This window comes from Copadichromis virginalis, linkage group LG7, assembly GCF_057382275.1.
Source record: "Copadichromis virginalis isolate Kocher_CV1m ecotype Utaka linkage group LG7, C_Virginalis_male_GT1.1, whole genome shotgun sequence".
NCBI lineage: Eukaryota > Metazoa > Chordata > Actinopteri > Cichliformes > Cichlidae > Copadichromis > Copadichromis virginalis.
In genome coordinates, this window is record NC_140624.1 from 26,148,264 (window position 1) to 26,165,982 (window position 17,719).

General features: G+C 38.5%; 2 protein-coding genes across 2 annotated transcripts; both read right to left on the reverse strand.

Moving 5' to 3' along the window:
* Positions 1-1,474: 1,474 nt before the first annotated feature.
* Positions 1,475-16,647, reverse strand: LOC146705131 (hyaluronidase-like). Its single transcript, XM_085460986.1, is given in 6 exon segments — positions 1,475-1,567; positions 3,351-3,530; positions 9,330-9,704; positions 9,811-9,900; positions 15,669-16,026; positions 16,028-16,647. Coding segments are annotated over 6 exon segments (1,677 nt in total). The 5' UTR covers positions 16,609-16,647.
* On the reverse strand, positions 12,018-15,184 carry LOC146705132 (uncharacterized). The gene is made up of 5 exons (XM_085465171.1): positions 14,358-15,184; positions 13,390-13,536; positions 12,822-12,996; positions 12,512-12,677; positions 12,018-12,359 (listed from the first exon to the last, which is right to left on the reverse strand). Exons 2-4 carry the CDS (start codon positions 13,442-13,444, stop codon positions 12,512-12,514), a joined length of 396 nt encoding a protein of 131 aa, XP_085321297.1. The 5' UTR covers positions 13,445-13,536; positions 14,358-15,184; the 3' UTR covers positions 12,018-12,359.
* Positions 16,648-17,719: the final 1,072 nt, after the last annotated feature.

A 17,719-nucleotide genomic window follows, 5' to 3' on the forward strand; every position in this document is an offset into this window, starting at 1 on the left:
AAAGCCATGACTTGATCCAGATGTCTTAGTTAATTATAGGCTAATCTCCAACTTTGCTTTTATCTCAAAAATTCTTAAAAGAGTGATCAGAAAAACAATTAACAGATCATCTGTAGAGGAATGGCTTATTGGAAGAGTTTCAGTCAGGTTTCAGAGCTCATCACAGCACAGAAACAGCTTTAGTGAAGGTTACAAATGATCTTCTTATGGCCTCTGACAGTGGACTCATCTCTGTGCTTGTCCTGCTAGACCTCAGTGCAGCGTTTGATACTGTTCTCAATAACATTTTATTACAACAATTAGAGCATGCTCTAGGTTAATTATGGTGTTCCACAGGGTTCGGTGCTATAGGACCAGTTCTGTTTACATTATACATACTTTGGATGGCATTACCTTGGCCTCCGGTAACACTGTGAGGAACCTTGGAGTCATTTGTGAATAGGATATATCCTTCAGTGCACATATTAAACAAATATGTAGGACTGCTTTCTTCACTTTGTGCAGTATCTCTAAAATTAGAAATATCCTGTCTCAGAGTGACGCTGAAAAACTAGTCCATGCATTTATTACTTCCAGGCTGGACTACTGGAATTCATTATTATCAGGATGTCCCAAAAACTCCCTGAAAAGCCTTCAGTTAAACCAAAATCCCGCAGCAAGAGTCCTGACAGGGACTAGAAAGAGAGAGCAGATTTCTCCTGTATTGGTTTCTCTTCATTGACTCTGCGTTAAATCCAGCATGAATTCAAAATCCTGCTCCTCACATACAAGGTCTTAAATAATCAGGCCCCATCTTATCTTAATGACCTCGTGGTACCATATCACCCCATTAGAGCACTTCGCTCTCAGACTGCGGGCTGACTTGTTGTTCCAAGAGTATTTAAAAGTAGAATGGGAGGCAGGGCCTACAGATTTTAGGTCCCTCTTATTTTTTTCAGTTGTTGCCTGTCCCGTTCGGCACAGTAGAAATTAGAATTATTGTCTGAAGGCCAATAAAAATGCCAGATTTTATTTTCCCAAGTGGATCATTACGGTTTTGTCATAGTAGTTCACTTGATTGATCTTTACTATTTATTTATTTAAATAAATAAATATTTAGCTTTTAAGGAATTTCAAGCGGAACAGACAGGACCAGGGTACAGGAAAGCGAAAGTTCAAGAAAAGGAGAGGGAAAGATCAACAGAAGAGAAGAGGGAAAGAGAGAAAAGACACTAAAAATCTGCTTTTTTTCCTGCTGGGAAAAAAAAAGAAAACAAGCAAAAAGGAACAACACACTAGGAAAACCATAGCAACAACCGAGATAAGGATGAATAACCTTAAGTAACAAATACTGAACAGTACTGAGTGGCACACAAGACCAACAATGCGGTAACAACAACATGCTTAGAGGCAGCAGCCAAGGAAGATAGTGTGTCAGTGAACACCTGTGTGGATGAGCGCGCTTGTGCTCATTCACAGTTAAACAGTTACAGTTTCACCATGTAACTATCTCTCTAGGGGCCTCTGACGAGCTCATGGGCCGCAATTGGTTGATTACTGTCAGATGTGTGGAGCCAAGAGTGGGAATCTGAAAAAGCAGAGAACAGATATAAAAACAGAGGCAGAGGAAAACAAACTTTGGCAGAAATACAGGGAGAACAGAGGGATCATGACAGAAACATTGTTAAAACAAAAATCACACAAATTTCCTTACTTTTTATGCTAACTTTATTTCATAAGGCTTGAAAAAAGCATTTGAGACTTTGTACTCATTAGTTTACTTTGATAGAATCTGATGGCCATTGGAAAGAAGGTTTAGAGCACTTGCACATTGGCTTCATTTTTCAGACCAAAAATGTATGTCAATCTTATATAAAGTCTGTTGATTAGCTGTATTCCAACATGGGATCATTTTAGATCTATTCTCATATGAACTCAAGCATTGGGAAGTATGGATATTAACCTGATGGTGAAACTAAAAGGAAAATGTGGGGCTCACCAAACTTAGTAAATGTGAACTATTTCATTATGATTCAGTGGTTCATTGTTGGCCCAAAAGTTTTTTTTTCTTAAAAATCTTTACTTTCATCTCATCATTTCAATTAACAGTGAATTTGTATTTATAGCATTTGTGTCCTCTGCTAATGGCATAACATTCTTGTTTAATTGTGTTCATAGCAGAATGATCCTGATGAGGCTCTTTTCATGTAAACCAAATTCTTCTCTAATCATCAGTTTGCCTTTGATTTGTTCTCTGGCACAAAATGTGCATGTTTAAGGCTTTTGTAAATGAAGCTGGCAGCCCCTGTTGCTGCTTCAGTAACTAGACAGCACCATTCATTCAGAAACAAAGGGGTGATGGGTACACAGGCTTCAGTATTGAACAAGCTGCTCACTGACCTTCTCCCAATTGCTCCCAGGGCTGTTTTCTGGGATAAGAAAGATATCCCCGGAGGGCTGGAACTGCTGCCTCTGACTGGTGGAGGGGAGCCAGGCTTCCAAAGTAACCAAACTACTTATCCAGGATTTTGCAAAGCACAAGAAGTTTGGTGGTCTTAAGCAAAACAGCCATAAAGCTAACTATCATAAAAAACTATGAAAAAACATGAAGTTCCTTAATGCAAGACAGGGCTTGCTGCCAAATTGCCAGTTCCATGTTTCTGTTTTTTTTTTTTTTTGTCTTGGTTATAGAGCAAACACAATGCAGTTAAAATCTCCCTAATCTATTTGAGATAGCAATGTTCAAATGTATCTAATGACTGGCTCTGCTCTTTACTTCATTTACACAGGTGATTTTATGTGTACCCATCACCCTGGCTTCATGCATACAAGCAACTGAATTTGCTCTAACAGACCTGAATAAATATCAATGGTATTGAAAGTAGCTGTACATAATGTTATATCTGGAGATGGCCATGAGTATTTTTTTTCTCTAGTGGTTAAAATTTTATTTGTGAAGAAATTCATGAAGTTGTTAATAGTTAATGTTAAAGGAATGCTTGGCTCAACAGAGCTTTGACTTTTTAAAGGTGTGCATTTGAGAATTATACCAGGGAGTCAAGTACTTCCATTGCTTTCTTTTTCACAGGAGCTACAGTATTCAGAGTCGTAGGTAGTGAAGAAGTAAAATTATTAACAAAATGGGCATAAAATAAACTTAATAATAATAAAATAAACTTAATTGCAGCACTTTCAGAAAGACATCCACTGTGATGAAGTCTTTTCCCCACTGCTGTTGCCATTATTGTAAATTTAAATGTATTAAGAAATGATCAGATAAAAGAGAGTTTTCAGGAAATACTGTTAAATGTTAAAATGCCATATGTTAGAACAAGATCTAGAGTGTGATTAAAGTGGTGGGTGGCATCTACCATGGGAGAGTTAACGGGGGCTATGCTGCCTCTAGCTGAGCTGGCTACAGGGGTCTGGCTAGCTATGGGATTTTCAAGGGTGTGAAGCTGGGTCTCCAATTCAGTGATCCTGGCCTCCAGAGCTGCAAACAGGCTACATTTGTTACAAGTATTGTTATTACTAAAGGAGTCTAAGAGTAACTAAACAAACAAACCAACACAATGATCAGAAGGAGCGGCAGGTGAAGAGGCCATGCTGCTAGCAAGTTGTTATGAGCTAAGCTAAGCTAACAAACTCCTAAAGACAAAAAACTATAAGTCTGCTGACTGATGTGAAACTTATTGGCACAGTCTGCTGCTGGCTTCCACATCCAGAGAACAAAGAGACAAAAAAGAGAAACTTCAAGATGTGAAAATTTTGAATTTCCAGGGATGCTATAAAAGACATGTTTCAGGATTTCGCCTCAAACTGATGTTTGTGGAACCAGAGAGTTCATGAATTGCAGATGTTTTTCACTTGTCAAGAGAAATAGGAAAACACAATACAAAAGGCCCTTTTAAATTAAAGTCCAGTTAAAAGTTCCTTTAGCCAAAGTTAATGTGATAACTGGGAAACATCAACAGTGATTGTGAATATGAACATAACAAGCACCTCTGTTAGACAGTGGAAAACATAGTAGTGCTAAATGCTAAAAATGAACCACCCAATGCTAGCATGCATCTAAGGCAGTGGTTCCCAAACTTTCTTTGCTGGGCCCCCCTTTGTTTTACAAGAAAAGTGTTGCCCCCCCCCCCCCCCACGCACGCACGCGCGCACACATCCTCCAACCACACACACCCATATTTTGCTCCATTGCGGTTTATTTCACACCTCAAACATTTAGTAAACAATTAAGCAAATACAAGTAATCAGCAATAAATTACATGTCGTAATAAAATAAACTACTAACTCTTTTACGCTAACGTCTGCACCTACACTGGTATTTTTGAAAACGCAGCTGTTTTGTCCACACGTAAACGACGTTTCGAATCACCGAAAACTGAGATTTTTTAAAACTCCTTTTTTGCGTTTACGTGTGGACGAGGAATACAGAGTTCGTCACGCAACGTCAAAGGTATGTGCCTTTTTTCACGTCACGCTGTGCGCCACGTTACTGTTTACATGAGATGAATTGCAGAATGGCAGATAGAGACAAAATACTGTTAATCTGACTATCTGCAGGTTTTACACGCTTACATATACACAAGCAATTACTGTCCCTCCATTTACAAAGGCAGAGGCGTCACGGTGAAATTATTTTACGTGTAGTTGTTTTTTTTCCTGTGTAATAATATTCAACATTGCTATCAATACATTTTTCAAAAAAATGCCTCTCTGTGGAAATTGGTTTAAAAACATAAACAACCGTGGGATACTGTTTGTCTGTGATTTGAACCGGAGGAACAAATCGTGGCAGGATCAGCCTGATATTATTTGTATGCAGCTGTAACTTTACTGTATAAAGTATAGTATACTATGTATATCTCCAAAATGTCAGGAGTAGTTTAGTCATTACAACAAGTGTTTGTGAACTAAAAATCAAGAATGTGGGATACTGTTTGTCCGTGATTTGAAGAGCCCAGCGCTGCTCCCGACGAAGGGAAAACCAATTCTGCAGGGGAGACCTACCTTGGCACTTGTGCAGGTGAAACCAAAGGGAAGATATGCTTCACCATATTTTCTAGTCTTTGGCTTACAATGAAGTTGGTTTGGAAACATATTCAGCGATGCTTCATCTCCTGCTTTGTGTTTCTGTAGGCACCCGTGCTAGCAGTGTCCAAGCGTTTTGTTTTTTTCTCCCCCCCTTTTCATCCCGCGCCCCCCCTGCCATGGCTCTGTGCCCCCCCTAGGGGGCGGGCCCCACACTTTGGGAAGGTCTGATCTAAGGATTACAGTATGTTAATTCTAAATTGCTCTTAGGTGTGAATGTATGTATCAATGCCTTTCGCTCTCTCTCTGTTGGCCCTGCAACTGCCTAACAACTTGCCCAGGGTGTACCCTACCTCATTCCCTATGGCATGGCTCTTGCCCCACCACGACCCTGAATTGGATAAGTAGAAGAGAATGAATGGATGGATCGATGAATGTTTAACTGTATTTGTTTTGTACATTAACACTAATAGCCCAGGTTCCACCATGCTCTTATCATAAGAACCTGTTGGTTACACTAATCGTGCTAAAAGGAATATTTTCTGGACACTGAAATATGTATGCAGACGGTGTTTTGTTCAACAATCTGAATTCTTGTTTTAGGCTGTGTTAAATCTAGTTGTTTCATTATTTCCTCAGGACCACTTGCTGCTTTGAATGACAATACACAAAGAGAGACCATGTTATGCTTTCCGGGGCTTCCTCTTTCCTTTGGAGTATTAAAGCTTTTGCTTCATATGTAAAACATATGCAAAGTTGCAAAGGCCAAAGAGACTTTCTCCCACTGCCTGATATGCCTTATTGGCAGGCTTTCTTTTGGTATGTTTTTTCCCATGGAACACATTTGCATAATTCCTTCCTAGCAGCATGTTTGGTACATGCTTCAACAAAGCTGGTTATAGCAGACGGCCAGACGCCTGGGAAGAGTTTAGCTAGAGGTGTCACAATAGTGAGATTATGTGCACTAATCAAGGCAGAATGGGCTTCTGGGATTGCGAAAGAAAGAAAAAAATGGAGACTTTCAGACCGAGAGTGAAAAAAATACCACATAAGACCACAAACGTAGTAAAGATGACATTTTGACATCCAAGTCTATGGAGAATGACTCATTTTGGGAGCCTGCAGGTTGTTGCTTGCTTTAACAAATCAAAAGAGCATTAATCTTGACAGCTAGACTGATCTGTGAAATCAAATAATATCACACAGTCTGTACCACACAAACTGCATAAAAACTGCATCAGTTTTTATCACAGCCTCCTATAGGACCTCATACCTTGTGAAAGACAGGTAACTTTTTGGGTCTCAGTCAGGAACAGCCAAAATTTTATGACTTGATAATTGCCTAATCTGACTTAGTGACCACTGCAACACAATTTGTAATCTTTTAGCTGAACTTTGGCTCCAGTTTTTAACAAAAACATTTCATTTAGCTACAGTTTCAGTGTTATATATTAGGTTCACATTTTTACATGCAAGATACTGCTAAATAGCTTACGATCATCAGGAATAACTGATACCTCTGGTTGTAGCATCCAAATCTAACGTGGGAACATTAATGTGTGCTTAACCTATCTGAAAGAGAACAGGGTGAAAGAAGATAATTACGAGGAGAAAAGTGGGGGAAATGATCATGGGGCCTTTCTGCCCAATTATCACAATGAAAGAGCCTATTAATTGTGCGTCAGTATCCATAATATATCTGCTCTGACAGAAAACAGAAGCTGTGATCCTTTGGTAAATTGCAATCTGGCTGCAGAACCTGGATTTCTAATTGTGTTCCCCCAAAAGTGCTGGGTGAAAGGGTGGGGTAGGATCAGCATGGGAAGCGAGTGCGTTTCCTCAGTGAAGCATCAGTATGGTCAGCAGAACATTCAGTCACAGCCAGTGACCTAGAAATGCTCTGCAATCCCCAACAAAGCAGAAGAATCAGGACAATAAAGCTCTTATTACCCCCGGACGACAGTTTCCATCTGACAGAACAGATTATACAGGCAGCTCAGCTGAGCCAAGCTGGGCCAGGCTGGGACCAGACTGCCAAAGCACAAAGGGTGACGGCTCTACCAGGAAGAGACTGTGGATCAGTTCTTTTTTGACAGTTTATACATGTACAGTGAGGCCTCACGGTGGAAATAGTATCACCAAAGAGTGACGAAATTATGTTCATCTGTCTTGTTCAACTTTCCCCTCTACACCTAACCCTATGCTGAGGTTTAGTTAACAGTGTTGGATGTATTTGTTTACTTTTTAAAATGACTAAAATAGTCGCAGAATTTGTCTGACTGTGTAAATCACTGCACAAAGCTGCAAAGTAGTTATGTACCCAATCCTTTGATTATGTCTGTGCATGTAATTGTAAGGTCACTTAGCTAGATTTCAGAGGACAGCTGTTACACTGTGATTCAGTATTATGTTTTTGATCATTAATGTCTGTCAGCTGTTAAGGAGCTCTAGTTCAAATGTTAAAGACGCACCTGTAAGATAAGTACACCAGTGCTGAGATACCAGTGAAGAGGAGAACAGGACCCCTGGTTTAGTTGTTCCTTTTTCTTTTTTCTTTTTTCTTTTTTTTTTACAGTCTTTAAATCCAAATTTAGTAAAACTATGAGATGTATTTTTATATATAAAGCTAACCAGCAGTGTATAATCTAGCTGCAACATTAAGGTGATATGCAAATCACCGATAAGTATGATGACTGATGACAGTATTGTTTTATGTAATTTCATCTGAATCTAAGTAATAAAAAAGTAGTGCCTATTGTTTTTCTACAGCAGTTTACTTCTGATCACATTCTAATTAACTGTGTAAGAATCAAAGAAAAAAAACAAAGCAAAACAAAGAAGGAAAAAGCTCGGAATTTCAAATGGTTGCTAAACTTTTAAATCACAGCAGAAACCAGGAAGAGAACCCAGACATAAAATATTCATGCAGCCCACAACAGGCAGGCAGATACTGAATTCTTCTGAATGCTGACCACTCCTGAATATAGATGAGAGGACGTGAACAGAAGCCAAACATGTGTTCTAACATAAAATGTCACTGTGCCCTGGAATTCAGTTATTCACACAACTAAACAATGAGTGAATGTCTCAGTACTGCACTCTGCACATACCACAATACAGCACATTTTTACAGCGGACAATGCATCCTGTTGTCACTTTAACGTTTTGAATCATTGTATTGAGGCAGGTTAGTCTCCACTTATTTCCAGTCTTTATGGTAAGCTAATCTAACCAGCTGTAGCCCTGTGTTTAACATGTGGATGTGAGTGTGGTAATAGTCTTCCACTCTGCATCCCAGTTAAACTTTTCCTGTAAAATATGAGCACTTTTAACTCAAATCTCCCACTATTATAAGTGATCATCTTTTCTAACACTTAGGGTTGAAATACCACAGTAGTAATTCTTTCTGTTTTTTATGGCAGAAACATTTATGGAATTGTAGAATTTTTAGCATGCGTATTTTTGCATGCAACTTTATTTTTCAGTGCAAGAAAAATGCCCTTTCTGGACCTCATTAAAATTCAGTTGAATGTCTTGCTTATTCCAGTTGTTTGTAATGCATATCTTTTTAAGAGGTGCAAAAAAATTTGATTTGGAAATAAAATGATGTTCTTTTTTCAGATAGAAAAGGGGGTTGCTTAAGTTGGTGTCATAGAAAGAGCACCACCTGTGTCTGTTATTAAAACACACCTGCCACTAAATTGTTCAAAAATCCTAATGCTAAGCATGTTATATTCACTACTCACTAGTACAGTGACAAAGAAATTATGTTAGTTGCAGCTGATAATTGTTATCATAGTTATTTTATTAACCAGCTGGCTTTAAGTACCACAGCAGATAAGAGCCAATGCGAGGGCCAGTAGCAGGGCCTGAGGTTGTTAATTTTAGCATCACAATGTTGCATTTTTTATTGATTAAATTTTGGGAGGCTTTTATTGTGTAAATGCCTAATAATAATAGCATAAGGCAGTATTTGGTTGTGAATTTTGTGCTGGTAAAAACTCCTACTGTGGTGACCTCTTGTGGTACGATAAGAGCCATTATGGAACATGGCACAGGATATACCCAGTTCTTTCTGATCTTTGGTGTCAATTATCGGTATATAATTGACAGGTAATCACAAAAACACAGGTTAAGTCCATTTTAACCCTTTTTTAGTTTAGACATATTTTATGAAAGAAGGCTGTTGAAATGAAATAAAAAGTTCCTTTAAACAAACTTATGATCGTCTATCCACCGGAGGCAAAGGCAAACACACTCACTTACTCACTCACAAACACCCACACCAAGACACACAAATATAAATGTACATGGAGGATGGAGTGTGTCCTATCAGCAGTGCGGTTCCTTGTGTTGATGACTGCGTCGTGAATGACATTGAGCGTAATGACCGACCGGCATGGCTTTTCAGTATAGCACATGCAGTCAAAGTTTTTGTCGAACAAGTTGATGTCATCTTGTGAGAGACCACCGCTCACAGTCAAAGGTCCACCCCGGTGTTGCTGCTCGATCTGGTAGTGACATGAGTGCAGATGAAGGAACACGTCATCATCCCAGTGCTTCCTTATACAGCGACCTTGGCCCTGGCAAAGTGCATCACCACAGAGGCGTGTTGCAGTGGAAACATTCACAATGTACCTGTTTATAACCTGCTCCAAGTGATGTTGTGCATCAAAGCAAGAGTCCTGCAGGGTTGTGGGATATTGGAACATTTGATTAAAATGTTATGATTGAAGTCTTGCATGAAAGATACCTAAAAGCAACCAATTTCCTATCAAAAGTACAATCTACCTCTGTGTCTGTGACATTCATGTCTCCCCAAGATATGACGCCAGCAGCACCCAGAGCAGCAGCTTCTCCAGTGGTGTTAACCAGATCAAACTGCACAATTCAATTTTCAATTCAATTCAATTCAATTTTATTTATATAGCGCCAAATCACAACAAAAGTCGCCTCAAGGCGCTTCATAGATACAGAGAAAAACCCAACAATCATATGACCCCCTATGAGCAAGCACTTTGGCGACAGTGGGAAGGAAAAACTCCCTTTTAACAGGAAGAAACCTCCGGCAGAACCAGGCTCAGGGAGGGGCGGCCATCTGCTGCGACCGGTTGGGGTGAGAGAAGGAAGACAGGATAAAAGACATGCTGTGGAAGAGAGACAGAGGTTAATAACAGATATGATTCAATGCAGAGAGGTCTGTTAATACATAGTGAGTGAGAAAGGTGACTGGAAAGGAAAAACTCAATGCATCATGGGAATCCCCCGGCAGCCTAAGTCTATTGCAGCATAACTAAGGGAGGATTCAGGATCACCTGGTCCAGCCCTAACTATATGCTTTAGCAAAAAGGAAAGTTTTAAGCCTAATCTTGAAAGTAGAGATAGTGTCTGTCTCCCGAATCCAAACTGGAAGCTGGTTCCACAGAAGAGGGGCCTGAAAACTGAAGGCTCTGCCTCCCATTCTACTTTTAAATACTCTAGGAACAACAAGTAGGCCTGCAGAGCGAGAGCAAAGTGCTCTAATAGGGTGATATGGTACTACAAGGTCATTAAGATAAGATGGGGCCTGATTATTTAAGACCTTGTATGTGAGGAGCAGGATTTTGAATTCAATTCTGGACTTAACAGGAAGCCAATGAAGGGAAGCCAAAACAGGAGAAATATGCTCTCTCTTTCTAGTCCCTGTCAGGACTCTTGCTGCAGCATTTTGGATTAGTTGAAGGCTTTTCAGCGAGTTTTTTGGACATCCTGATAATAATGAGTTACAGTCGTCCAGCCTGGAAGTAATAAATGCATGAACTAGTTTTTCAGCGTCACTCTGAGACAGGATATTTCTAATTTTAGAGATGTTGCGCAAATGGAAGAAAGCAGTCTTACATATTTGTTTAATATGTGCGTTGAAGGACATGTCCTGGTCAAAAATGACTCCAAGGTTCCTCACAGTGTTACTGGAGGCCAAGGTAATACCATCCAGAGTAAGAATCTGGTTAGATACCATATTTCTAAGATTTTCAGGGCCGAGTACAATAACCTCAGTTTTATCTGAATTAAGAAGCAGAAAGTTAGCGGCCATCCAGGTCTTTATGTCTTTAAGACATTCCTGCAGTCTAACTAATTGGTGTGTGCTATCTGGCTTCATGGACAGATAGAGCTGGGTGTCATCGGCATAACAGTGAAAATGTATGCTATGTCTTCTAATGATGCTGCCTAAGGGAAGCATGTATAATGTAAACAGAATTGGTCCTAGCACTGAACCCTGTGGAACTCCATAATTAACCTCAGTGTGTGAAGAGGACTCACAAACAGAACAGAAAGAGTCAGAGTAATGTTGACTGATAGTTGAAACTCATTATTCATGTATAAGACTAAAACAAGCCTATTCCCTAAATACTTTGTAGCAATTACCTAATTCCCTGATAACATGTGTTTGTGTGTGTGTTTTTAAATGTCATGTATTGTTACAGGTTTTTATGAAATCATTGTTTAAGACTGAGTGCAGGAACGTGGGTGTAATCCTGAGTATAATGGAAGATTTGATAGGAAATTAAGTAAACAAACCATGTTTATTGTTGTTCCCTTAAAGCTTTAGCTTAATCCAGTGAGTAAATAATACACTATAAAACACTGTTAGACATTTTATTGTATTTTTACAGCAACTTACTGGCAACACTATTGCCAGTAAGTTACTGTAATTACTAATCTACAGTATCTTTACTGTTGTGATGTTTTACAGTTCAACCACTTTACTGTAAACATATATTACAGTATAACAGCTTTACTGTAAACGTGGTTTACAGTTAGAAAGACTTACCGTGATTAAGTTTTATAGTATCACTGTACTGCAAATGTGGTTTATGGTATAACACTGTAATTGTGTACAGTATAATTTGTTTAGACTGTAATTGTGTTTTACAGCATATAAAATAATATTAACATTCATATTCAATATAAGAACATTTACAAAAAACAATATAATTCAATAAAGTAGTCTCAGAATAGTGAATTAAACCAACATTTATTGTTGATATTTTTTTAACAAGAAAAACATTTTTCAACTGAATAAAAACAATGTCAATAACCAAAATAAATAGAAGCGTACATGAAAACTACACAGTCCTTCACCTTTCCGTGTCTGATTTTTTTAAGGAAAACAGTTTTTCATTCCACTAAAAACAGGACAAACCCACCAGCATGAACATTAAATAAACTATTACAATTGTAAAACAAAAATCATTTACAAAATGTAATAATTATCAGTGGGTCCCAGGAAATAGAATGTGACATGGGATTTAGATTTCCGTTACCAGGATGGTCGGGTTCAGCGTAGTCTTTATCACCACCTGTCAAAGACACATCATCAATATTCATGTTTGCTCAGGTTATTCACTTGTTCACATCTGTCTGAGATCATTCATACTGTTGTATGGATGTGTGTACAGTATGTATATAATTATCAGCTATGTAAAAGATATTATCATCTCTGTATTCTTACCTAGTTGGAAGTCCTCCATTCAAACTCAGAGAGCCGCTGGAGGAAGGTGGTGATCCGAGGGCTGATGCTTGTAACCTTCCTCTTTACGACACGACCTGTCTTGCAGCTTGTACCAAGTTTTGCAGGGCATTTTGTTCCCATGTCTGGATTGATCCTCACAAAGAACCTTTTAACGGAAAAAAGGCTGCTTTAATTTCAAAATTAAAACATACATTACAGCAATCACCTATATGTTTCTGCAACTGTAGTCAAGCTATCACATATATTTCATTCTTAAATGGTGTAAGCTTTAATGGTGTAAAGTATTTACCTCTGTATCATCTCCTGTGTGATGGACGCTGACTCCTGATACTCAAGGTTGAAAACGTAGTATGACGCAAAGAAGACAGCAAGGGTGCTGGCAAAGTCATGCATCTGCTCAGGCTCATAAAATGCCTTGCCCTCCAAACTGATCATCCAGCGACTTGCAGACATGAAATTATTCCCTAAAAACAGACAAGAGTCCAATAAGACAATGTGCTCACCCTTACAAATAAGGTTTCCACAAGAATGCTGGATAGCAGGCCTCACACTGTAAAAAAATAGAATCCGCACGGTTTGCTGCTATTTCTCTTATTATTTATTATGTAATGAAAATTATGATCAATTACAGGAAAAAACTGCCTAATGTTTTGGCATTTTGGCCTGTGCTGAAATGTTAGGCTGTTTTTTCCTGTTGGTCATTGTGTATAATAAATAATAAGAGATTTCTATTCTATTTTTATACAATATAAAACAGACAAACCCCTGTTAAGTAAGTTGTTGTGGGTACAAATACCACAATAATTACATAGATTTTTTACAAAAATATTACAAGAGGATTGAAACTATTTACTTACCAAGCGCTATTACCCTTGGTGTGATGGGTAAGGTCATCTCTCTCTCAACAGACATCTTGGTGGAAAAAGCCTTTAAAACACAAACACTGAGGCTACATCACACTGTCAGCGCAGCCAGCAAGGGCAGGAGAACAGCAATGCACCACACTGGGCGGGAAAAGACAAAGAGACAATTGTTAATTTAATGTTGCATTTATTTAACCCTTGAAAAATATATTTACATACCGGTAAGTAAATAAAAGAAAAAAAACACACAACCCATCTTTTCAAGAATAATTCAACTAATTGCTCTTTTGACCAACCTAACACAGACGTGACACGGTTTTCCTATGAAAAAGACCCTGGAAGACGTTGTATTAAAGGAAAAAAAACATGCTCCCCTTCCCACTTAAAAAAATAATAAATATTAAACTTAGGTTGGAGTTCCTCGCGCCACCAACCTAATGTTATATTAACTTTTTAGTGTTGTGTACTGCAGCTCACACAAAATTAAATAAAGCAGGCTAACCTACATGAGCAAGCTCAAAACTGGATAAGATTGTTTTAGCAGTCTCTAAATTTCCAAAAAAAAGTTGTCTTTCTTTATTCTCATTAAATGTGTATTTTTACCTGCTGCTTTAGCTGAAGCTAAATGTCCCACTGTTAGCATGGCCAGCTTCTCAATAGTCATAGAACAGAAGCGCAGGAGGACAATGCACCACACTCGGCGGGAAAAAGACAAAGACTGTCGTTGTGCCTGTGTTCTTCGCCCCTCCCTGTGGAAAATATATATCTAAATATATATTTAAATAAGAAAAGAAAAAAAACACACACAACCTATTTTTTCCAGAATAATTCAGCTAATGTGCTATTTCGACCAAGCTAACACCGAATTTAAGCCCCCCCCCCTCCCCCCCACACACAAAAAATATATATGCTCTTAAGAATTAATAAACGAGTATGTTAGGTAGGAGAGTCCTTTGCATTACCTTATGACGTCCTGTTTGCAGTTTCCACACAGAGGTCCAACAATAACGAGGTGCAAAATCTTTTGTCCTCTCGAGCATATCGTAATGAAGAGTTAACAAAGTTGGACTGTCTTTCCTCTCCTGTCAATCACTGGATCACAGGTCATGTCAGTCAGGATATGGAGTGGTGGTTGGTAGAGGTAGGTGGGTGGGCGGGGCCAGCATGCATTCAGTGTGTGTTTCACTAAGTTGGGTTGACTAGTTCCCAGAAGAGTTCTGTACATGTTGCACGTTCAGTAAATGAGCAATTCAGTTACTGCTCGACTGAGAAGCCTCCGCCAAATTATTACAATATTCTCCACTGACTGAAGTTCGCCTTTGGCAACGCAGTGGCAAGCACACATTTGCAGCAGCTGTGCATGTGCATACAACTGCATGCAGCAGATTAGATGATCAGAATTCTTGAACCTTACACACAGGCAAGTCCCCTAAAAAGTCAAAACCATAATACTTTCACTGGTATCATACTGACAAATGGCATAGGTTGGAGGAAAATCTGGAAATGGTTGGCAGTGAAAGAGTTAAAATGTAATGCACTATTGCAACCAACCACTGAAAGAGTAAAAATACACAAACAGTATGATGAACCATTCAAATCACATAATACAGTAGCACTACTGCTAATGTGTTAACGGTAGGTATAACTACTACCGCAATTTTAAAAAATACAGTAAGTAAATGTAAATAACCTTAATATACCCATAATGCAAAGCAAATTACAGTAATTAACTGTAGAAATGTTTTCAGGTAAGTTACTGGGCATTTTGTGGTATTTTACTGTGAAAAATACAGCAAAGGTTAACAGTGAAGTTTTAACTCTAATAAAAGATAAGGATAACAAAGAATGTAGCTTCAGGACAATTAATACTGGTTTCACTTTTGAAGGCTTTTAAAAATTGAAACATAAGAACAAAAAACAAAAGCAAACAAACAAAAAACATAATTGTTTGTTTCCATGTACTCTGTGCTCTGCTAAAGTAGCTTTCCATGATTCACTGTCTACTTTGACATTAGAATGAATAAAGATGAGGAAAACATCTGCCTGAAAAAAAAAGTTTTTTGAATAGCCTGAAGCCTAAGCTATAGTGCTGGAAGATGTTAGTGAACAAAGTTTACTGTGAATGAGAGCCTTGTACTTAGAAAGTAGTTCATCCCTAAATTCTATGTTGGATGGCAGATACCTTTCATTCCATCAAGGATTGGTGAGGCACACAGAGCACAAATTGTTTCTCAAGGTAATACAATACTGTGTGTTGAGCAGTGATGTCTTACTTCTGACACATAGTCATCAACGCTGTCCTTGTACACAGGTCTTATGTAGGCATAGATAGGGATTGAATAGGTGGTTTGGGGGAGGGTTGATACCCTCATGGCTTCCTGGATGCGATGGCGAACAAACAAACGAGCTTTCCAGGAGTCTTTGAGGACCAACTCCAGGTAGATGGAAGGAAAGAGTGCCGTGGACTCTTTTCAGAGCCACAAAAGATTTTCATTCCTCTGCTTCTCAATATCAGGACACTCTCCAGTGAAGCCCACCATGTCCTGGTTGTAGTCATAGTTATAGCAGTCAGGATACAAGTAGTAACCCCAAAGTCTTTTTGGCCTCAGTTTCTTCCCAATTTGGATGGACAAAATACCTCTTGGCTGCTCTTTCAAACACAATCTTTGCCCTTTCCTCTGCTTCATCTTCAGAAAGTGAAGTGTTCTTCTTTTTGACCTTTTCGATTGAAACCTCTCTGTAGATATATTTGCTTCCCCGGTTTCGAATCCACTGCGGTCTCCACTCTTCAAAGTCAAGCACAGCCAGGCCAGGTCCATCGGTGGGAATATAGTGCTTGATGTCATCTGCAGCATCGTCATGGTGGTCCTGCATGTCTGTTATTTGCGGCAAATCTTCATCATGCATTTCTCCAGTGTCTTCGTCAATATAGGGAAAGATGCCAAAGCGGTCAATGTAAAATATGGAGATGCTTTGGTTGGTCACCGTTTTCAGGGTGCTGCTGACAACGCTGAAGTAGGAGAGGTCAAGGGGCATACCAAAGTGGATGTTACACAGTTCAGTTGGAGCATTCCACGTGAACATGAAGTGATGGCCAGGAAGGATAGGGTAGTCTGTCCTTGGTAAGGACCTACAGGAGGATATCAGGGCCATTGCGCTGACAAACAGGAATAAAAAATGCTGTGTTTCATGGATCAGTTTCACTCCATACATTTTGTAACAAGAATGAGATCTGTCATAAAAGGAAACAAACACCAGTTAGGTTTGAGGCCCTGATATTGATATTCATCTTGCTTGGACAGATTTGTGCTGATGCCAGACTTATTGCTCTTTTTCTGTCTTCAAAAGGGGCAAAGTATAAAAGATGGAATTTCATTAATGAAATCATTTCTTAATTTTCCCAACATTTTCTTGTTCTTACCACATTCCAACATTTCTTTTGTATGCATGACAACAAGACGGGCTTGCCCCTGCATGTTCACGAAGTGACGACTTCAGTATTTAGCCTCACATGCAAAGACACTAAATTCCTTTTGCAGGAGCAAAAGTTTTTATAAAGCTACATTAATAAGAGCACTTATTAATAACACCATATATCCAAACAAAATTCCATCTTATAAAATCTTCCAAAACAATAACTTTTGGAAGATTTACAAATGTTGCAAATACAGTTACAAACACAATAAAATTGCTAAATCTTCATCAACAAAGTTTTTTTTTTCTTCAAATTTTCAATTTTAGTTTTATTAAACTTGATGAACTAATGATACATATTCTTGTTAGTAAATGTAAGAGAAGTTGGGTTAAGTAATGGCAGGGTGCAAGTCTTTAGAGCATCTTATTGATTCAATGCTCAAGATTATTTTTCACACAAAGCGATTTCTCCAGGATTTAGTTTTTTCCCCATGCTTTGCAGACAGCAGTGAAACCTTATGACTTGCTCTTTTTTTAGCAGAAGATGTGTTGTGTTCTCAATATACTGAAGAAAAAGAGCTGACTAAGCAATTGCTTGGCTTTCCCTTTGGTCTTCCCTTGTTGTATAACAGAAATGTAGCTACTCAGTAGGTACAGTTAATGTCTCTGATGTTCTCAATTCACTTGGAACAGTTACAAAGTTACAAGAAATATTGATAATAACAAAATGTTTCCACTCTGAATTGCCAAAGGCTGTAGGGGGATATCTTTTTATCCTTAAGAAATGAAATCATCACTTGAAAGTATTTTGTATTTACCTTGGTTACCTTTGTTTAATATAATTAAAATGTTTGTGTTGATCTGAAATATTTAAATGAGTTGATTGCAACAACTAAATAAATGTTAAATG